At 45.3% G+C, this 23,580-nt stretch overlaps 1 protein-coding gene across 1 annotated transcript in view; it reads left to right on the forward strand.

Moving 5' to 3' along the window:
* Window positions 1-15,073, forward strand: part of LOC142297316 (uncharacterized) — a 39,600-nt gene extending 24,527 nt beyond the window's left edge. The window contains exons 9-12 of the mRNA XM_075341554.1: window positions 2,601-2,718; window positions 6,132-6,320; window positions 11,069-11,259; window positions 13,061-15,073. Coding sequence (XP_075197669.1) covers window positions 2,601-2,718; window positions 6,132-6,320; window positions 11,069-11,259; window positions 13,061-15,030 — 2,468 coding nt within the window. The 3' untranslated portion in view covers window positions 15,031-15,073. The remainder of the gene's footprint in view (window positions 1-2,600; window positions 2,719-6,131; window positions 6,321-11,068; window positions 11,260-13,060) is intronic.
* Window positions 15,074-23,580: the final 8,507 nt, after the last annotated feature.

Below are 23,580 nucleotides of genomic sequence, written 5' to 3' on the forward strand. Positions count from 1 at the left end.
AAATTAATTTTAGAAAAAAAACTTACGTGGGTTCCCCCCAATTTTCATATTCAGCGCAGGTACAGCAGCAGCTGTGGGCTGCAACCCTCAGTTGTCAGCTGTACCTTGGATGGTTATCCAGAATAGAGAGAATACTACATTTGTTTTTTTTTAAATATTTGAATAAATAATTTAAAAAAAATGGTATGAGGCCCCCTCATTTTTCCAATACCAGCCAAGGGACAGCAGACAACTGGGGGCTGATATTATTATGGTGGCAAGGGCCATGGTTATTTGGCCCTTCCCAACCTAACAATGGCAGCTCGCAGCCGCCCCAGAAGTGTCAAATCCATCAGATGCGCCAATTCTGGCACTGTACTCGGTTCTCCCTGTAACCCCCTGGTGTGGTGGCAAACAGGGGAATATATGGGGTTGAAGCCAGCTGTAATTTGCCAGCTGGCATCAAGCCCTGGTATTAATAATGTATACAGCCCCAATACTAATTCTAGTTGTAGTTAAAACAAAAAGAATTAATTGGACTAAACTCACCCTGACTCATTCACCAATTTATTACAAAAAAATCCCAAAAAACATCCAAAGTAATCCATAGCGACGTCACATGACAATCCCCAAAATCGAACCTGAAAGACATAAAGAGAGAAAATTAGTAAAGAAATAAAGACAAGAGACACCCTCTTTCACCAATTTGTTTCCCTGTCAAATCCCTAATCCACATCCAATGTAATCCAATAAGGGGGTTCCACGACGATCCTATACTCACTGTCACAGTCAATGAATAACAGAACGTTCCCCATTGACTGTGAGAGCACTCACTGCAGACTGACAAATTGCTGTTTGACATCCACTGGAGTGACCTGACATAACCTCAGAAGGTCACCCCAGGTCCTAGCAGCGGCTCACACAGCAGTGTGTGAGCGGCAGTGATGTCAGGAATTCAGATGAGTTCATTATCCTATCCTATTCAATCCTATATTATTCTATTCTATTCTATCAATCTAGCATTTATGGGCAACGGATCCGTTATAGCATAATGGGAGTCTATGTGCAATGGATCTGTTAACTGATGGGTGAATGGATGCTTTATTAACGGATCCGTTGCCCATAGACTCCCATTATGCTTTAACAGATTTTTTAGGCATCCACATTTGGATCCGTTGGAGAAAAGTCCTGCAAGCAGAACTTTTTGTCCGTCTTTAAAAACGAATGGCTGGCGGATTGGACCTAACGGATGACACATTTTGTCACATCCGTTAACAGATCCATCACCATTAAAGTCAATGGAGAGCCAATGGATCCGTTAACGGATCCGTTTTTGCATTTTCCAAACAGATCCAAAAGCTGAAATGATTATAGGACATGTGAACATAGCGTTACTGTATTTTGTATTTGATATGCAGAGGCATAGGCTTGCTAATTACAAGAATGAAGGTTCTGCAATGTGGGAAAAAGGTCCTCAGGGCTATTTCATGCACCAGAAATAGGCTGTGACTCCTACATTTGATCCCCATATAATTACAACTTTGTTGCTATGTTATTTGTAGTAGGTGATTGGACTCTTAAGGGTGCTTTACACACTGCGACATCACTAGCGTTTGCTAGTGATGTCGAGCGCGATAGCACCCGTCCCCGTCGTACGTGCGATATGTGGTGATCGCTGCCGTAGCGAACATTATCGCTACGGCAGCGTCACACCCCCATACCTGTTCAGCGATGTCGCTGTGACCGCCGAACAATCCCTCCCTCAAGGGGGAGGTGCGTTCAGCGTCATAGCGATGTCACTGTGGCGTCACTAAGCGGACACCCAATAGCAGAGGAGGGGCGGAGATGTGCAGGACGTAACATCCTGCCCACCTCCTTCCTTCCGCATTGCCGGTGGACGCAGGTAAGGAGATGTTTGTCTTTCCTGCGGCGTCACACATAGCGATGTGTGCTACCACAGGAACGACGAACAACATCGCTAGTGCCCAAACGATATTTGGTTTTAGAACGACCTCTCCAAAATCAACGATTTTTACCACTTTTGGGATTGTTGAAGGTCGCCCGTACGTGTCACACGCTGCGATGTCGCTAACGGCGCCGGATGTGCGTCACAAACACCGTGACCCCAACGATATATTGTTAGCGATGTCGCAGCGTGTAAAGCACCCCTTACTTTTTCAGTCTTGGACTGTATCTCCCAAAAACTAGAGAAAATGTTAATCTAAACCCTTCATTTGGAGAACCAATGCGTGTCCATTTGCATAGTATTTTCTTTTGCTACCTGATACAATATATCATCAGTAATGGCTAATAGGTTATCAGAGGGAACCCTACCCAAAAAATCATGCACTTCATCAATGAGCAATTTATTACAATCAGGGTCTGTTGCCCAAAAATAGGCCTAATGACCTTGCTGCAAGTTGCCATATTTTAGAATCCTTTATTTCTTATTGGCCAGTAAAACTCTTAAAAACTATGGAAAGATTTTTGTTAAATATAACTTAAATGTATAACAGAAGTAAATATTAATAATGGAATGTACTGGCTGTACTTTACAGGACTCCTTAACAAGACTTTACAAGGTACTTTACTAGAGTATTTTCTCTGTCTCGATATCTCAGAGTATGACACAGCAGCGTTAAAGAATAAAGACTTGGCATCCTCTGACCCAGAAGACGTCTTTCGTACCAAGAAAGGAGTTTGTACAGGATACAGCTCACTGTTTCATCGCATGTGCAGGTGAGGTTCTTCATGGCCATAAATTAATCTTCTTTTAGCCAAATCAATATCTATATAGCACAAGTTGCAGGTAGAGGATCTTATAGGTTAAGAATTTTTTAAGGAGAAATAGTCCATGTTCACAGCTTCTAGGCAGATCTATTTGTCCCAATGATTACAAACTAGAAACATGCCCTGTGTGGTCAGATTTTGGTCAGATGATAATTGTAGCATGGCAATTTCCCACAAGTGCCAATGTACCGCCCCGGGGCTCGGCCGGCTGCTGAGCCGCTCGGATCCGTGCTCGTCGGTGGGTGGCTCAAGCTCCTCATGGACCCGGGGGTCACGTCGCTCTGAAAGGGGGTTGGCGCTACACGTAGGGACTTCGGTGGGGAGGTCCACGGCCGGAGCCGCGGTTGTTTGTAGGGGATTTGAGTTTGTGACGCCACCCACGGGTTGTGGTGAATGGATCGACACCACCGCTGCCGTTGACTAGGCTCCTGGGGACGGTGTTGCGAAGCTTGGTGTTGACTCCTCCGTGGGTAGGGTGATGATGGTCCCGGGGGCCCGAGGGAGGTGCTGAAGCGGGGGAATGGATGATACCGGCGTGTTGGTGCGGTGCAGCACGGTGCGCGGCCCGAGGGCACTGTTGTACTCACTATTACAAACACGCTGGAGTCTCTGGTAAACCATATAAAAAAGCAAAAAAGAAAATATCATTACTTACAGCAAGATGGAATTGCAGCTGTATATTGCTCAGGCCAAAAGACTACTACTTCTCCAGCAGGATACAGCTAAACCCCCACTAGGTGGAGGCAACACAGGTGCAGGTGGAGCCATTCACACTCACTTCCAAATATGGAGGAGGTGTCTCTGGTAAACCAAACAAGATGGTGAACGGTGCCCGCAACCGGCTGCGCTTTTACCCTTTTCAGGTTGGTGGTCTCCCCCTTTCTCCTGCACCTCACTTGTGTAGAAATGCCTGAGTAACGGTAGTCCGATCCCCAGCCTGGTGTGTGCCGGGAGAGCCCTTTTTGCCTGCAGACGCTGACCCGTTGGGTCTCTATGTCTAGGCGGTGGCTTTACCCTAATGGTTGGGCTGTTGTCTTCAGTCGGGTCTTAGGTGGGAAAGGGCCTAAAGTCCAGTCCTCAATCAGATGATTTGACTCAGCCCAGTTGTTTCTGGGTCTCGTACTGGGTCTGAGTACCCCTCCTGGTGCTTCAGTTTCCAATCGGTTCCCCGGTTTGGTACCGGCGGGCCACCGTCCGTCCCCGGTCCCTACGGTTCCACCAGCTGTAATCCCAGCTCCTGCAGGCGGCCACCACCGTCTGCCTCCTTGCCAGAGGTGACTGGGCTCCAACCCAGACACCTGTTGTAGACAATGGCAGACCTGGACGCAGGTCTGCCCTTGAACTTCACTCCACTCCACTTCACAGTCAAGACTAGACTACTCCTCTCTGCTCCCCAAGGGAAACTGCTCTGTTCAACCTGGCTAGTCCAGGGCGTCACACCAACACAGACCAATGTAATACATATAAAACTTTTTTTTGAGATTTACTTTTAGAGGCAAAGTTAGCGTCATAGTTACAATGCTAAATCTTAACAGTTAAAGCAGACAAGTATCACTGTTGGTTAAGGATGCGGATCTTAACTAAAGAACTGGAACATTGAACAGTTGTGTGTCCCTCAAACCTATCAAGTTCACTGTATATGAGCCACATCACATTGTATTAGATTACAAAAGCCTCAACAAGCAGCATCCTTCCCACAGAATTTAAGCCCCTTCTCCTTGCCAGTGCCTTATTCTACCAGCCAAGCTTGCCTTCTCACCTACTGCTATCTGCTTCTCCCAGTATTCCCATGTCACAATGTGGTGGTGAAGGAAGGTGCAATGGAGCCACTGTGTTCGGGTGGGACCCTGGGTGTAATGCACAACACTTACTGGTGCCTTTAGGCCGATGTCCATCACCCTGCTAGTATTCATTGTCGTAAACAGTCAGTAACACACGCTACATCGGAGCTCAATTAGCCAACCAGAAAGTTCACTTTATTCTTCACACCATTATGACAGACATGGCCTTCCTTTGCTTCCTTCCTATCAACGTGGGGTACTAACCCTCGACCTGTCCCCCACCCTTTTTTAAATCTTTTCCTTAAGCTCTGGGGTCTGTGTCTCCTTCCCCCTTATTCCGTTCACCTTCGTCCTTTTCTGGGCCCCGGCGCTCTCTAGCCGGATGACTCTCTAAGCCCTCCAGGGTGAGCCATAAGCTCCGATCTTCTGGACCTTTCAAGGTTCCTTGACTGGTCCTAGCACTGAGGCCACACTTTCTCACCCTTGATCCCTATTCTAGATTGGCTCCTCTCGAGACCTCCCAACCATCCTCTTTCCCACATCTGTCACTTCCCCTTTAACCCTGTTTTTTCCTTCTGCTGCTATCTCAGCCCGATGACTAGATGGCAGCTTTGGTGACTGTCCCGCTCTACTGTATCTGGAACCTGCACCCAGCTAGCAGGACAATATATTAACATATGCAATCAGTACATAATATAATACACAGAGTACATGACATAACAGGTACAGGGCAAGTCCACCTTCTACATTGGTGCAGCATATCAACATTCTTCATGCTCTCTGCTTACTTCAAGGCCCTGTTTTAGTATCTGCATCTCCATAGACAGCTGACAGCCAAGAAGACTGTCATTCCCATGGTGAGCTATAGTCTCCGCGTGCGGCAGCATCGCAGAATTTCACTACTTGCTTTTTTGGGTGATCTATAACAAAATAGCGTTATGTTCGTATGACTACAGGAACAGGTTTTTTTCTACATAAGTGTTGTATACAGAAAACTGCAGACAATATTTCATACTATCTGCAATTTTTTCTTGCATTTTTTTAGATTAATTGCAATAATACTAAATGCACATATACTTGACACTCGTGTCTGCTGAGGCTGTCCTCCTGGATTAATCTCCTGGGTTATTAAGGCCTCAATTAGATGTCCGTGCTTCACAAATATCACTGATACACAAGAACTCTGTAGGAATTGGGACCAGCATCGTGTTAAGGCTGTTTACACCTCCTACAGTTCTCTTATGCATTATTGCTTCATCCCTTTTCCTACCCTAGTTTAATCCCTATGTATGAAGAAGATCTGGGTTGTAAGTCTTAAACTTTGAACTATTTTTGAATTCCAAAAATGAAACTATTCGTTCATTGTCATCTCTTGGAGCTCCTACTTGTTTCCTACAAATTGTATCACATAGAGAAACCCTACTTGAGCATCCTAAAACCTATGAGTGATATGTATTTTACCTTTATTACTATTTTCAATAGGGCATTTCCTACACTATAGTTCTACCTCTTTTTGGATCCTTACATGTACATTATTTTTACGTAAAATATTATTAATGAAGTAAACTTATCGTCCAACAGACTTGTTGGTGTTCAGAGCCGATCAGTTAATGGCTACTGTAAGGGAGCATCGTTCAAGCCTGGACAGACAATATCTGGGGAATCAGATCACACGTGGAACATGGTATATTTGGAGGGACGTTGGCACCTGCTGGACTGCACAATGGGAGCAGGACAAGTTGATGAGCATATCGGCAAATTTGTTTTCCAGTGAGTACTGTGTTTTTTATTTGGATGTTCCAAGTTAAAAGATTTAAGCATTTAATGACAAGAACATAGAGCTCAAGAGACTCCTTGACTATTCTCAGTTCTAGAGCTCCTACTCAAGGCAGAAACATACAGTATAGACAAACATTTTATAGAAGCGCAGAAAGTCACACCCAGGCACCCAGTATGCCTTTATAGCAGGGGTAAACGTTTAATTTTCCAAGGGGGCCACATGAGAAACCATGACTGTTGAGGATGGTCAAACCAAAAGGGCTAACTTACTGTATTTCTGATTATTTTAATTATTAACTCTTAATATTGAGCAGAGCCAAGTATCTTGACTCGCTGCTGCTAATATAAGGTATGATACGGCTAATTATACAATGTTATAATTTCCTGTAGCAGGGATTCAAAGCAATATAATTTACTGGTTTTTTATAAAATCTACAAGTAAAATATATCTTTGTACCGTGTTAGCCAGTAGAGAACTGTTGTGTATAAATATGTGACTCTTCAGATTTTGTGTTATACTGAGCCTGATGAAGAGACCTGAGTAGTCTCGAAAGCTTGCAATTATTACCATCTTTTCAGTTAGCCATTAAAAGGTATCAACCACTGAGGACTTCAGTTCTTTTAAACAATTTGTTTTATAAAATGTATTCATTATACCATTCTTGTTATTCAGTCTTGAGTATATACATATAATAACTATAGATGTAGCTTGATCAACAGCTCCCTCCATATAGTATAATCCCCCTCACAGACAGTATGATTATCACAAAGCTCCCCACCCAGTATAATATCCCAATAGCCCCCATACAGTATGATGTCCACAAACCGCCTCCGCACACATACAGTATGATGACCCATATCCCCCACACACATATGATATCTCCTACAAGCCCCCACACATTATAATGCACCCATGAACCTCACACACTGTATGAAGTCCCATAGTTCCCCCCTACACACACAGTGAATTGGTCTCACAGCTACCCTCACATAGTATGATGGCCTCTTCAGCCTCTGACACAGTATAATTGTGATGCTAGACACTACGGGCAGTATGATTGGAAGGGTAGTCAGACAAGCCAAGCCAGGATAAAAAGCCAGGAGGTAATGTATAAGATTCATGGAGCAGCCAGAAACATAGTCAGGAAGACGTGCAAGGTCAAAAGCCGGGAGGTAACGTAGAAGGTTCAGGGAGCAGACAGAGACATAGTCAGGAACAGGTACAAGGTCAGAAGCCAGGTGGTAACGTATAAAGTACAGGGAGCTGACAGAGACATGGTCAGGAAGAGGTCCGAGGTCAGAAGCCAATATCAGAACACTTATACGAGACAGGAATCAAGCGCACACTGAGCGTGGATGTGTGTTCCACCGCAGGTTCTTGATGCATTCCACTGCATGTCCTCCCGTTCGGCATCTGGTGAGTATGATTGCAGGGTCTTCTGTCTTTTTCCTTCTCTCTTTTGGGGGTTTCTGCTTTCTATAATAATATGTCCTGCACTATTCTTTAACTTTTTCAGCTGCACTTCATTATTGAACATCGACTAGGGCTTATTTTCAGTGTAGTGTTTATATTTAATATCTTAAAAAGACTGACCCGCACATCCAAAAGGTGTGAACAGGTGCGAGTTGAAAACAGAATACAACTACAAAATACATACAGCTGCACCCTAGAATACTAACAATGAATAAGGGAACTCTGGTATTGCATTACAGCTATAGGAATATTTGAAAAAGAGAGATACTTAGCTTATGTGTTGGCCAATGCATGTGTGCCTGGTCACCACGGCAAGGTAATCTCTGTATACCGGGAACCTAACCTGAAATGCCACTATCTAGATTGAAAACCTACACGTCTGGGCAAAAAGGATCAGGCTATAATGGAAGACGGACACAGCCTTGTTATAGGGTCAAAAAGAGTGTAGTGCATTTCTTTCTGACTTAATACTCCGCCCTATAACCAGGCTGTATCCGTATAATTAATACTGTTACCATACTTCATTCAGCTATATCACAGAAGTGGAAGAGGTTTCCAACAATGTTTTGTTTTGGGGTTTTTTAACCAATTATTTTTTATTGATTTTCCTTGAAACATGAATGTATTCAGCATACATCTTGAAAACACTTTGCTTACTGTTTGTGCAATAATACATCAGTCAGTATGGATGGTAACATGAAAATTAAACAACAACAAAAATAAAATACTCGAGGTTAGTGCAATTAGCTTGGACATGTCAATCAAACAGGGATCAAATTCAATGGCGAGTTTATCCACACTTGCCACTCTTTCCTAAACCTCTGGAAATTATTATTTTTATGGGCTAACATTTTTTCAAAAGCGCAAGTTTTATTCATAGTAAAAATTATATCTGCATTAGAGGGGAGACCTGAGGTTTTCCAGTACCTTGTAATGGCTATTCTGGTGGCCAGTAAAATGTGTGCAGACACCACTCTACCTCGGGCCGGGATCTTCTGTAAGTTAAGCATGAGTAATGACAGTTCTGGGGAGGGATGAATTGCTGTGTTGACCACTGAGGAGATTAATTGGAAGGTGTGGGATCACACAGATGAGATTTTGGGGCATTCCCACAGGATGTGGATAAGAGAGCCTTTTGAGCTACAGTTGCGCCAACAGAGTGGAGGGGTCTGGGGGAACATATAGCTAAGTCTAACTGGGGTATAATACCACCTTAGGACCGTTGTCATGTGAGATTCAAAATATGATGCGCAGCTGAACGTTTGAGTAGCAAAGGATAATGATTGTTTCCACTCCTATTCAGTTCTCTCTCCCAGGACAAAAATGGTGCGGTTTTGACAAACCTATTTTTGGATCCTAGTAGCGAGTAAATCGGCTTCAGGCCTGCAGAGTGTTAGAACTGGATAGAATGTGAATTAATTCATTATTTATTTTAATAGGGGCCCTGAAAACAGATTGTATTGTGTGTCTGACTCGAAGGTAGTTGTAAAATTCCTTAGGGAGGAGTTTCATTTTTTCCTGTACTTGTTCGAACGTCAGCATGACATTCCCATTCATGATATCATAAATCGAAGTGGCACCTTTTCTTGTCCAGTCCTGTAGGTTAAGATCTTTGGACAGGACTTCCAGCATTTCTAGAGGTGCCTTCGATATTAACCAGGGAGAAGAGGACGGACTTTTTTTGTGAAAAGAAGTCCAGTTGGCAACTGAATAGGCTGTTAAAGGAGTCATTTGCTAGATACTTATTTTGAGCGTGGACTTGCTTTCTATAAATTTTATTACGTTTATAACAATGTTGCAAGTAAAGCACTAACGTATATTTGCAGTGTGGTGAAAGACAGACCTATGCAATATACAGATATTATTCAAATGTGGCGCCCCTGACCTGGTCAGGCAACACTGAGTACTGCACCCATGCTGGGTGAGTACAAATAGGTAATCCCAAAACCTGAGTAGGGTGTGGACACACAGGCACACTTTAACCAGGGCTCACACACACCTTAGAGGGGACCCCTGGGCAGACCCAGGAGGGGGCATGGCCTCCACATCTCAGCTAGTGGTGCGGTGGAGAAGCTGGAAGGAGTTGAGCAGTGGTAGTGAGTCAGAGAGAAGCAGTGAAGGAGGACTCACAAACCGAGTCTGAAGCGGAGAGTGGGCACACAGACACGCTAGTCAGACCCTGCAAGTGTACTGGCTGTTTGCGGGGGAGTTCGGTTGCCACACAGTCAGACTGAAAGACACCTCAGGAAGAAGCAGGGTGATTGAGTACGGGGACTCCTGGCAGACAAGGCACGCAGGGGAAACAGGTTCCCGAAGTAGGCTCAAGTTTAACTACCTACTAAACCTGCCAGTGGGGTGGACAACAAGTCCCACACCAAACAACACAGAGTCCAAAACATCAGCAGCAACGAGGGGGCCCATAAGTGTGATAGGGCGAGAAGCCATCTTTACTTGGTCCACGCTGCCAGCAAACGGGACAGAAAGGGGAGAAAAGGCAGATGCGACTTCCATGGATGAATCCCATATACTTCAAGTCGGGGGTTGTCCGAAACAAGAAGTGCTGGGAAGGCGAGCTTACAGTCACCTTTACTTCAGCCTGAAGGATACCTGGTTCTCCCTGCAGTTTGTCTCAGCATCGCCCGGGTTACCTCACAGTGAACAACTGAACGTGAGTAAAAACCGTGAAAGACATTCTGGACTGTGTGTGAGTTCTTCTGCGACCTGTGGTTCCACACATACTTACCCGAGCCCCTGGGGCCAGCCTCACTCTCGGGAGGCTACACCATCTAACTGCAATTACCATCAGCCCCAGACGCTCGCTAAACTGCAGTGGCAGTCACCCCTCGCCCTGACCGCAAAACCGAGAGTGGGGTCATGACTCCTATGAAAGTGAACCTGACATACCTGTGGCCAGAAGGGTCCCTACCGAGAAGTCCCCGCAGTGTCCCGCTGCAGCGCTGTGGTGGGCAACTCACAAACACTCTGGAATTAATGAATACATAAATTCCACTATTGCTACACACCTAAAAAACTTGAGTTAACCTTTTGATCAAAAGTCTAAAGGTCATCCACCAGCGATGGTATTTATAGTAGATACTTCATGTATAGAACATGGACAATATATATAATGTCAAACAAAAGTTATTCTAATTCAATACAATATCTGGCTCATGAAGGACTTGAGGGCGATATCTCATATAATTCTCCACAGATTTATCAGTGATACTTTTTCACTATGTCCCCTTTTCTTGGTTATTTTTTGCAGATACAATGAGTTTTTTTTTCTGACTCATCCCGCTCTCTTTATTGGTGATCACTTCCCGGAGAAAACAGAGTTTCAATTACTGGAGCCAGAAGTGTCTCAGAAGCAGTTTGTGCTAAGTGTTCACTGCAGAAGCCACTTCTACAGCTTAGGACTGATTTCCACACAGCCAGAAACAGCTGTTATTGAAACAGGTAAAATATTCTCACTAGATAATTGATGGCGTTGACCTTGTTTCCACATGAGCGCGTTTCACTCAGCAGAACAATAGGGAAAGAGGTTTCCCCACGTTGCATCTGTAGGTAGAAACAGGGTGTTGAAAAAAAAAACACAAATTTTTAACTTCATTTTTTAATTGTGTTTGAGCCAAGTACTTATGAAGTAAAATCGAGGACTGGAGAGGTCTGTAATTCTTATTGTAGGTACACTGTAATATGTATTAATATTTAATTGATATGATATCAACTGTAAGATTTTTAAATAATTAATTTGCTTTTTATTGCATGAAATAAGTATTTGATCACCTATCAACCAGCAAGAATTCTGGTTTTCACAGACCTGTTATTTTTTCTTTAACAAGCCTCCCTACTCTGCACTCATTACCTGTGGGAACCTGCTACCTGTATAAAAGACACCTGTCCACACGCTCAATCAATCCCACTCCAACCTCTGCACCATGGCCAAGACCAAAGAGCTGTCTAAGGACACCAGGGTCAAAATTGTAGACCTGCACAAGCTGGGATGGGCTACATGACAATAGGCAAGCAGCTTGGTGAGAAGGCAACAACTGTTGGCGCAAATAGAATATGGAAGAAACATTAGATGGCTGACAATCTTAGTTGGTCTGGGGCTCAATGCAAGATCCCGCCTCGTGGGGTTAGGATGATTATGTGAAAAGTCAGGAATCAGCCCAGAACTAAATGGGAGGACCTGGTCAATCACCTGAAGAGAGCTGGGACCACAGTATCAAAGATTATCATTAGTAACACACCACGCCGTCATGGATTAATATCCTGCAGGGCACACAAGGTTCCCCTGCTTATACCAGCAAATGTCCAGACCCATGTGAAGTGCACCAATGACCATCTGGATGATTCAGAGGAGGCATGGGAGAAGGTCATGTGGTCAGCTGAGACAAAAATAGAACTTTTTTGTATCAACTGCACTTGCCGTCTTTGGAGGAAGAAGAAGAATGATAAACACAACCCCAAGAATAACTGTGAAGCATGGGGGTGGAAACATCATATTTTGGGAGTGTTTTTCTGCAAAGAGAACAGGATGACTGCACCATATTGAAGGGAGGATGGTTGGGGTCATGTGTTGCAAAACCGTGGCCAACAACCCCTTTTCCTCAGTAAGAGCATTGAAGATAAGTTGTGGGTGGGTATTCCAGCATGACAATGACCCGAAACGCACAGCTAGGGCAAATAAGGAGCGGCTCCTTAAGAAGCATTTCAAGGTCCTTGAGTGGCCCAGCCAGTCTCCAGACCTGGAAATCTTTGGAGGGAGCTGAAACTCAATTTTTCCCAGTGACAGCCCCGAAATCTGAAAGATCTGATGGAGATCTGTATCGTGGAGTGGGCCAAAATCCTTGCTGCAGTGTGTGCAAACTTGGTCAAGATCTACAGGAAATATCTGACCTCTGTAAAACAAAGGTTTCTACAAAATATTAAGTTCTGTTTTTCCATTGTATCAATTTTTTATTTCATGCAATAAAATACAAATTAATTATTTAAAAATCATACAATGTGATTTTTTGGATTTTGTTTAATTCTGTCTGTCACAGCTGAAGTGTACCGTACCTATGATAAATATTACAGACCTCTCCATTCTTTGTAGGTGGGAAAACATGCAATATCGGCAGTGTATAAAATACTTATTTTCCCCACTGTATCTGTGTGTCAAATAATTTCCTGGTTCTCACAAAATACATTTAGTTATGACATGACGCAGATCAATATTATTCTAGTAACTATGCATGGTTTTGTTTTTTAGAAAAAGGGAAAGTATCTATAACAATAGAGAGCCAGCAGAACCTGCTTTTCCTCTTCACTCTACAAGAAACAGAAGATCCAGGTCTACTAAGAGTCATTGATAGTGAAGCCAAGTTTGATATTTATCCTCAAAAGAGTGGTCAACAGATTTTACAAATTTATGCAAAGAGACAAGATACAAGAGGTGTTTACCAGATGGTTTTGGATTACAGAATAGATTGCAAAGTTGTTGACACTCAGATGAAGATTCCCAAATGCCTCAGCAGCCCAGTTGGTCCAAGCTTGTTGTCAGCGCAAACAGGTCTTCACTCCCCTTCACATGAAGATCCAGTCATTTATACAAACGATGGGTGCTGTACTATTAGTTTTACTATGGAGAAAAAGCTAAAACTTACAGCCTGTCTGAAGTCCAGTGAAGGAAAGAACATTCTTAATCATGTCATGCAGGCCGTACAAGAGCGAAAAGTGAAGTTTAGTGTTCATCTTCCGCAATCTGGTCATTATGTTCTCCAAATATTTGATACTGATGTGGGATATGTCTGTAACTATCTCATAATATGCTCAAATCCCAGTGTCACATGTCTGCCTTTCCCTGCATTGATACGTAACCCAGCTGGCCCCAATCCAGACACAGAGAAGGCCGGTCTTCTTCAACCTTCCCATTTGGACCCAATTATTCGTACAGATGATGGATGTTGTACTATCAGTTTCAAGCTCAACAACTATCTAAAACTTAGCAGTAGCTTAAAGTCTGATAAGATACAGACTATACTACACCACGTGATACAAAGGGCAGAAAAACATAAAGTGGAGTTTAATATCCGTCTTCCCAACTTTGGTTTTTATGTTTTCCAGATATTTGACAGTAATAATGGATTTATCTGCAATTACTTATTGCATTGCTCAAATCCTAAAGTCAAATGGCCACCCTTTCCAAGTATACTCCATAATCCAGTTGGTCCTAGTCAAGACACAGAAATGGCTGGACTGCTGCAACCCTCACATCCAGACCCAATTGTGCACACGGAAGATGGATGCTTCACCCTCAGCTTTTCTACTAATCGAATATTAAATGTAACCGTCAGTCTCAAGTCTGAAGAAGTAAATATGGAACCCGAGGCTAAGCATGTCATACAGAGCACACAGAAACATAAGTTAGAGCTTAATGTTCGCCTCCCGCGCTCTGGATCTTACGTTCTCCAGATATTTGATGGCTTTGCAGGCTACATCTGTAATTATCTAGTAACATGTTCAAACCCCAAGGTGAAGTGGCCATCTTTTCCTTCTAGCCTCCATAATCCAGTTGGACCAGGTACAGATACAGAGAAGGCTGGTCTCATTCAGCCTTCACACCCTGATCCTATAATTTATTCAGAAGATGGTCGATTTACTATCAGTTTTGCATTGTTGAGGGAATTAAGTATTTTTCCTACTTTACACTCTGATGAAATACAAATGACTCCAGAGATGACCCAAAGACATGTCTTCCAAACTCTAACAGAGGGCAATGTGCAAATAAAGGTCCACCTTCCAAAGCCTGGAACATATGTGCTGCATGTGAATGTGAAACCAAAAAATAGTAACGTGTACAAACACCAATGTAACTACCTCATTATATGCAAAAACCCCACAGTGAAATGGCCAATATTTCCATTAGCATACACAGACTGGGCTGAGCAATATGAAGTTATCACGCCACTGGAAGGTGTCTTACCCCAAAATAGCAATGTTTCCTTCAAGCTTCGGATTCCTGATGTTGCTGAAGTGAGTATAAAAGGAAAAGATTTCATCCCTTTGATCCTCGGTAAGGACGGTTACTGGGAAGGGACTTGCATTACACAGGATTGCAAATACTTGTATGTCGCTATCAGTTCTAAAGATGATCCAACAACTAGGAAGTTGGTTTTACAGTACCAAGTAGGAGACAAAAGCCTACAGAGTGCATCGAACAAAAGGACATCCCTGAAATGAATCTATTTGTAGTATTTATTATTATTTTTATTTGACAGTGTTGTTTTACTTGAAACTTTTATATTAAAAAATTGTCTTAATTTAATGATAGTGATGTACATATTCTTTCCTATGACCAAGTGCAACACAAACACATTATATTTTTTGTACAATTTAATAACAATATATTGACCTAGGTACCGTATATTCCTGACCTGTTTTTACACCACTCGCACAAATATTGTACTTTTTTTTAATCTAGAAATAAATGGTAGTGCTTTACTACATCTGCCCAGTTGTATAAACTTGTTAACATAACTATATCTGCTGGAAAAAAAAGCTTATAGTATCACTGTTTAAAGGAACACTTAAAAATATGCTTTATTCCAACAGAAGGGGCCATTGAGGTAAAAAAAGGCCTTCCTCCTCAGGTCTGAGGTCCTTTACTAAGGATAATACAGTGATGGAGGTTTTATAATACTGTACTTAGATGCTGTCTGAACAGTCCATGAGCCTCCCTGAGTGCCCCAGATTTATCAATAAGGGAATGGACCTGGTCCTAAAGGGGTTATCCAGGACTAAGGTATTGATGACGTTGGAGACAGAATGCTCTACACTTTATACAGTGGTTATTATCAAGTATTGCAGCTCAGTTCGTATTCTGTTCAGGAGTCAAGCAGTAGGACCTGAGAAAGGCCACTATGGTTTTTCCAATCGATTCACTATATTTACCCCCTTACGGTTGTCAGGCCATCATCGATCTTATAGTTTTGATACAGGTCATCATTATTTTTTTTTCTTTTATACTTTAAAAAACACAAAAACTTCTTAGATATGAATAGAATAAAAGTAGTAACTGATTATGAGGCACTAAGTAAACAAAAACATAAAAAGTTAGTGACCTTATAACCACTCCAATCCATGCCAATCGTAAAGAGGATAAGAAAGTAAAAGCCTATCTGAGCCGCTTTCACCCATATATATTGTTATAGTCAACATTTATATTATGTAAAGGAGAAAAATATACTTATAACTGCTGTAAAATAGGACCCTGCACCTCTCAAACAATGAGACTTTAACATTTGACTTTTTTATAACATTGGGTTCTTTGAAGTTTTTCCAACCAGGTTCCACCCATAGCTTTATTTCTGATAACCTGGTAATCAACAATCTTCCAAGAAATAGGACTCCTAAGAATGACCACCTCTCTTTCTCATTTGTAAACGTGCCCGTGGAGGTAGCCATGGGTAAGTGCTGTGTTTTCTGCACCCTGACTTGCTCGCTACAGAAAATAGTGTTGAGTGATGGAAGTGTGGAGTTGTGGTGTTGGTACCTTTGAGTCTGGGGCCTTCATCTGCTCTAAGATTGGACAGTGTGTGTTACCTTCTGTCTTCATAACCTTAATAAAGAAAACAGTCCAAGACTTAAGAACAATGTGGCTTTTATATTTGAGTAAACTCACCCACATGGAATAATAAATTATACATTTTCCATTTTGCTTTTTACAATGAATCGGCTCTGCAGGGTGAGTTAAAAATGTCATCTTATTCTTTTTAACAGACGCCACAGAAGAGTAGGGGGAAGGCTGGATTATCTGCATCCTATAGATATAATGTTACAAGTAGGTTTTTGCAAGCATCGCCGACTGTCATGGCCACGTCAGGATCTGAGGACACTTCAGAATCCTGCCCTCTGTCTGCTAACTTCCTAGATTTCTGTGATCAGCGCAGGATAACTCGAGCGTCGACTCACACACCTGTGATTCATGGGCAGACTAGGAAGAGTTAATGTCTGCTAAACTGCTTGTTAGTCTCCTTGGTTTTATGCTATGGGAGAGCCAGTCACGTTCGTTCTCATCCTATATATGCTGGCTGCACCGTTCTTGTGGTGCCAACTATAGCTTGACTATACCTGGCCATAGAGGTAGATTTATCCAGGCTTACTGGTGGGTATGAAATCTTTGTTGTGTACAGTTGTGGTGTTAATCCTTGGTTTGTTGTCAGTTTGCTGCTGCATTACATCTCTTGCTTTTCCCTTTAGTATCTTACTGTTCATTCCTGTGAGTTTGCAGTGTGACTGAGTTTCTATTATCCCTGTCTTTCTAATCTGTGTTTCCATAACACTCTTGCCTCTCCTACCATGGAGGCATGCGAAACAGATTAGCTTTATTCAGAAGTATAGTAAGGTAGGGGACACTGGTGTGACGCCCTGGCAAAACCAGGTAGTCACAAAAGTGTCCACCCTCCTTGTTACCACCAAAAACCCACACCCAGATACAACACACAGCCATTAAAGCCTAGCCACCCCTTTGTGACAATAATGACACACCAGTGGGCGGGATCAGGCGGATGAGAATGCCCACCTAGGGGTCCTGAGGTGTCAGGGGCGGGAACACAGTAGATGAAGTTTGGAGTTTGAACAGTCTTGACAAGAGTACTGACAGTTGAGGCTGACAGTTGTAGTGGAGTTTGGTAGTGGAGCTGACAGAGAAGTGTAGTCAGGGGTAGGGGCCCTTGGACTACCCGGCTAGGTGCAGACAGTGAACAGGGCCACAGGCGACGGAGATCCAGTCGCGGGAAACCTTAAGTGGACCGGGGCAGGGTCGTAGCTGGTGCCGACAGTGGGAATCCTGTCCGGAGGCCGTGCACAGACGGGGTGCCTGGACCCTAGGACGAGGAAGGTCGCATGCCCCCTTGTTAATTAACCGGCAGAGGATGAGGTTTCAGGCCTTGTTCTCCCAAAGCCCAGAGAGCGAAACAGAAGCCCAACGCGGGGGATAGGGTGTCCGTCAGAACCCACAGAGATCCCAAGGGTCAGATTTCGCGGGCCACAGCTCCCAAATACACACAGAACTGGAAGTGGACTTCCATGCGAACTCGTCCAACAGGAGAGAAAAACACAGCATGCAGGAGGAAGGGACACCTGTTCACTAACTCGGGTGTGGGACCCGAATACACCCTCCAACGGCAGCCGGTCACTGGCAACTTGGTTTACCACTGGACTTGTTGAAATTACTGAACTGTGAGTACACCATTGACCCCCGGTCCAACCTGACGCGCCACCTCCAGCAGCCATCACTCCCGTGTTCAGACTGCAGGCCCCGGGACTACACCTCCACTACCCGTGGAGGGGATCCCATCTTGCTGCCCCTCTCCATCAGTCCCGGGCGCCCCATCACCAGGCAGCGGCGGTGTCACCATCCCTCACCGCAACCCACGGGTGGCGTCACCGACACAACAAATCCCCTGTAAATATCCCCCTTTATGACGGTTGTGAGGACGGATGGCCGTGCGAGCCCGCGTACGGTCACCACTTGAGCCGCAGCAGGGAACCCCGGATCCGAGCGGGCCCAGAGAAGCGGCAGCGACCCCCGCCCGCAATACCGGCATCTCCACCATGATGATTAATCTGGAGGTAAGGGCTAGCCTAGGGTTCCCTAGTGTGAGGGACAGTATAGGAACTCCCTGTCCTTCGCTATCCTATAGTCACATTGTCACATATAAAGCCACATAGGTTCAAGTGTGTTGCTGTTGTTGCTATACCTCTGGCACTGAACTTTTACCTATCAAGGGCCACTTGTAGAGCTGCTACTCTGTGGCAATCTCCTTTTCACAAGGAGGTTTTTTGCAAGCATCACCAACTGTCATGGCAGTGTCAGGATCTGTGAAAACTCCAGATTCTTGCTGTCAGGACACCAGCAGAGGGAGCTGGAGTCCTGATGGATAGAAACAGTACTGTGCAAAATCAGCCAGGCAGCTGAAGCAGTGTGTGCTGATGCAATACCTTACAGCACCAGCAGGGGGAGCAGATGCCATGAGGTGTGTGGAGGATGGTCAGACAGGCTGGGTCGAATACAGGAGAAGCAGAAAAAGACCAGAGGGACACGCAGGAGAAAGGTCGGGGTCAGGCCGAGGTCATTACCAGAGGAAGCAACCGAGGAGGGGAGGTAGGAAGGGGAGAGGACAAAAAGCGGGCAGGAAAGGAATGAAGGTATGTCAGGGGAGACAGACGGAGATCAAGAGAATGAGACACAGACAGAGGACGGGAGCACATGGGAGACGAATCACGATCAAAAACAGGGACCAGCAGTCACAACAGAGAAAGGCTTAGCTTATAGCCGGCGTCGGTTCACCAGAGATGATGCCATTTAAAGGGTCCAGGCACCGGAAATGAGGCTCAGGGAAAGGCTCCACCCCCTAGCCATGTAACAGGGGAGACAAAACCATGACACTTGTACTCTGCGTTCTAACTTCTCTGATTTCTCTGATCAGTGCAGGGAGACTCAGGCATCAACTCACAGATTTGTAGTTCCTAGGCAGGCTAGCAAGAGTTAATCTCGGCTGGTCTGGTTGTTAATCTCCTTTTGTCACATGGTGTGGGAGAATCAGTCATATTCACTTTTCTCCTATATATGCTGGCTGGACTGATCTTATAGAGCCAGCTATAGTTTGTCTATTCTGGCCTGCAAAGGTGGATTTACCCAGGCTTCCTGGTAGTTGTATGTTATATTGTTGTGAGCAGTTTTGGTGTTAACCTATTTGTCTTTTTGTTGCTGTCTTGGTTCACTTGCTTTATGCTTTAGTTTCTAATTGTTAAGTCCTGAGAGTGTGCAGAGTGACACTCAGTTTCAGTTATTCCTATCTGTCTAAATCTGTATTCTCGCACACTCCTGCTCTTTCCTTCCCTGGGGAGTAGGGGAACAGTTTAGCTTTATTTAATAATATAGCAAGGCATGAGACTTGGGCGGGCTTTACACGCTACAATATATCTAACGATGTGTCGGCGGCGCCATGTCGTAAGTGACGCACATCCGGCATCGTTAGTGGCATTGTAGTGTGTGAAACCTACGTGCGATTGAACGAATAAACGTTGATCGCATACACGTCGTTCAAAACCTAAAAATTGAACGTCGGGTTGTTCAGTGTTCCCGAGGCAGCACACATCGCAGTGTGTGACACCCCGGGAATGATGAACTGCAGCTTACCTGCGTCCCGCGGCTCCCGCCGGCTATGCGGAAGGAAGGAGGTGGGCGGGATGTTTACGTCCTGCTCATCTCCGCCCCTCCGCTTCTATTGACCGGCTGCCATGTGACGTCGCTGTGACGCCGAATGTCCCTCCCACTCCAGGAAGTGGATGTTCGCCGCCCACATCGAGGTCGTATGGTAGGTAAGTACGTGTGACGGCAATTAATCGTTTGTGCGACACAGTCAACAAATTGAACGTGCCGCACAAATGATGGGGGCGTGTCACATCGCATACGATATCGTATGCTTAATTGTAAGGTGTAAAGCAGGCTTAAGGTATCTCCACCACCAAGGGAAATCCTGAGGACATTGATAGCCCAGAGTCCCCTAGCATGAGAGATAGCATAGGAACCCCTTGTCCCTTGCTATCCTACAGTCAAATTGTGACAGTCCTTCAGTCGGTCGTTATTTCTTCACTAAGATCCCCTTTCCACTAGCCAACACTATCTCCGCACTTTTTAGAAGATTGCATCATAGGTGTCCCTTCTACTGCTAAAGATTTTTCAGGCTCTGAGAGCTAATGCTGCATCCTGAGTCTGGTCTACTCACGCCTTCTTTTCATGTCCTTTCTATTCTGCTTCTAGTCCCCAAGTACCTTCTAAAACAGGAACTTCCTCTCCTCCTGAGGCCTGTTTCACACGTCAGTGATTCTGGGACGTTTGTGCTTTTTTTTCTACGCACCGGAATCACTGACATACGCAGACCCATTATAATCAATGGGTATACTCACACATCAGTGATTTTTCACTGACCTTGTCTCCATGCAATGTACCCGCGTATCCGTGATTGCCACATGGAGACATGTCCGTTTTTTTCTGGCATCACTGATGTCCCACGGACCACGCAGTGGTGTGATCCGTGAAACACGTGCCAGAAAAAAACGTGCATATAAAATAAAAATCATTTTTACTCACCCATCTCCAGCCACGCTCTCTGCAGCCTGTTCTGCCTGCTGCTTCTGAGCCAGCTCATTACTGTCGTGCATATTCATAAATGCACGACACAGCTGAAGCAGCTGCTGCGGAGGTCAGCGCCGGCCGTATGCTGCACCGCGGGAGTGTTCAGCACCATGGAGAGCGGGATCGGGCACAGGTGAGTTAATCTCTATGTGCAATCACGGACCACGGAGAACGGAGCCTGGATTGCACTTAGACAACCCACGTGTGCCGTGAATCACGGCACACGGAGGGACTTGTGCATGTTTTACACGTCAGTGAAGAACGTCTGTGTTTTTCACTGACGTGTGAAACGGGTCTAACTGATACGCCGCCTTTTCCCTATCAAACCATCTAAACACAGTATCCTGCAGCTCACAGGGAAATCTAAACATATCAGGAAGAAACCAATGACCTTATGTGGCTAGTTTTAGTACTGCGGCCAAGAGGAATAATACATGGCGTAATCACTCAGAAGCATTTTAAAATAAAAAAAAACAAATAAAACATTAACCAATGTATGCATTAAAACAACTGATGTCTTCAGGGGGTGCATAACCATACGTCTACCCTCTTACACATTGAGCAGTCATGAAGAAGATTTTCTAAGAAAAGAGAAACAGCATCATTCTGTTCATTGATAGTGGACTCTCGGACAAGAAAATTGGCAAATTTCATTATGTGAGCACCATGAAGAATACGAAATGAAGTCTTTCCATCCTTTCAAAAGCCAAGACATGACAATATCAATCTAGAAAAATGGGAATAATAACGCTGTAATGTGATACTTTAAAGGCGTGTGCTGTGTAAAGTGGCAAGTTAAACTTTGCTGCAGTATGGTGTCTGAGTCGCTCGGGTCCGGACCTTCAGTGGGTGGCTCGAGGGTCTCCGGACCCAGGGGTCCTGCGGTCACGTCAATCAAAAAGGGGTTTGCGGTTTAGGGACGGACGTAGGTGTACAGCCGGAGCCGTGTTAAGTTCGTGACGCCACCCACGGGATGTGGTGAAGGTGCACACCACCGCTGCAGTTATGGGGCACCCGGGGGAGATATTGTGCAGCAAGTTGTTAACCCCTCCGTGGGCAGGGATGGTGGCTCCGGGACCCGTTGGGGGAGTTTGGCGGTGCAGGGAGATGGGCGGCCGGAGGGCACTGATGTACTCACTATTAGTAAACACACGAGTCTCTGGTAAACCAAGGTGATGGTGGTCGGTGCCCGCAGCCGGCTGCAGTCTGGTCCCCCACCTGGTTGGTGGTCTCTAACTTTCTCCTGCACCTGTTTTTGATGGTGGACTACCTGCGCTTGCAACTTCAGGAGTCTGCTCCCGGCTTTTGGTTGCCTGAGGAGCCCTTTGCCCGCAGACGCTGGCCCGTGGGATCTCTGAGCCGTGGCGGTGGCTTTCTATCCCCCTCGTTGGGCTGTTGCCTTCAGTCGGGACTTTGGGTGGGACAGGACCTCTAGTCCTGGCCGCAATTAGTGAATTAGCTAGCCCCCAGTAGCTTCTGGACCTAGCATCAGGGTCTGAGTACCCCCCTTTGTGCTCCGCCGGTTTCCGAGTCGGTTCCCCGGGTCGTTACCGGCAGGCCACTACCCTTTTCCGGTCCACCACGGTTTCACCGAGCTGTCTTCCCGGCTACTGCAGACGGAGACTGTCGTCTGCCTCCTAGCCAGCAGTGCTAGGGCTCCTACCCTTGCACCGGTTCAGATTGGGTCCTTCCTCTGCTGGAGCTGCACACAGCTCCAGCCCACACACCTCTCCACTTGACCTCTAGACTTGAACTGTAGAACAGAACTAAACTTTCCCGCCCCAGGCTGTCTGAGACTCCTAGGTGGGTGTCTTCCAACTGCTTGGTTCCGCCCCCTGGTGTGTCCATCAAGCACTGAGGGAGGTGACTAGGGTTTTATGTGTTTGGCTACTGTCACCTGTTAGGGAACGGTGTAGTGCGGGGCCCTATCTGTGACTAACTGGCCTGGCCAGGGCGTCACACTCCCCCTTGGTTAACCACAGACCGTCCGCGGGCTGTCCGACCACCACCGGTTTATTTTTGCTTTAACTGGAAAAGATAAGAACATATGTACAATTATAATAACTTTGATACAATCAAGCATATTTGTGGATTTCTTCCCTTACCGGAGGCAGGTTACTTAAACGTTGCAATATAAAACACTTTTATTAACTGGGAACGGGACGGGACCGGGTCCTTTCCATTTTGCCCACCCAAGCAAACCTAACCCTGGTGCTGCCTCTAAAAACCAGGTCAGCACCCCTTTTCCCCAGTCCAGGAAACGGGTTCGGGTCCGGGTGTTGCCCACATGGGCCGGGTAATTAGTTCCTTACCCGGCAGTCTCTTTCAGAGGCCCCACGTCCAGGGGACCCCTGACCCGGAGGGTAGTCACCAGTCTGCATCGTGACGGGACCTCGGCCTACAATTTCCCGCAGGCCCTTCCTCCAACCAGCCTCTCCGGAGACTGTAGGACAATGAAAAGGGTGGTCAGGGACTATTTACAAGGCCCAATAGTTTTTGGGGTGGCCTGCCAGTTCTCGGCCTTGTCTTTTTGTATAAATGGGGGTAAAACAATGGGAAGTCAACAGGGTCCCAACGGGGACGGGCAG

The sequence above is a fragment of the Anomaloglossus baeobatrachus genome, chromosome 3 (assembly GCF_048569485.1).
Source record: "Anomaloglossus baeobatrachus isolate aAnoBae1 chromosome 3, aAnoBae1.hap1, whole genome shotgun sequence".
Classification (NCBI taxonomy): Eukaryota; Metazoa; Chordata; class Amphibia; order Anura; family Aromobatidae; genus Anomaloglossus; species Anomaloglossus baeobatrachus.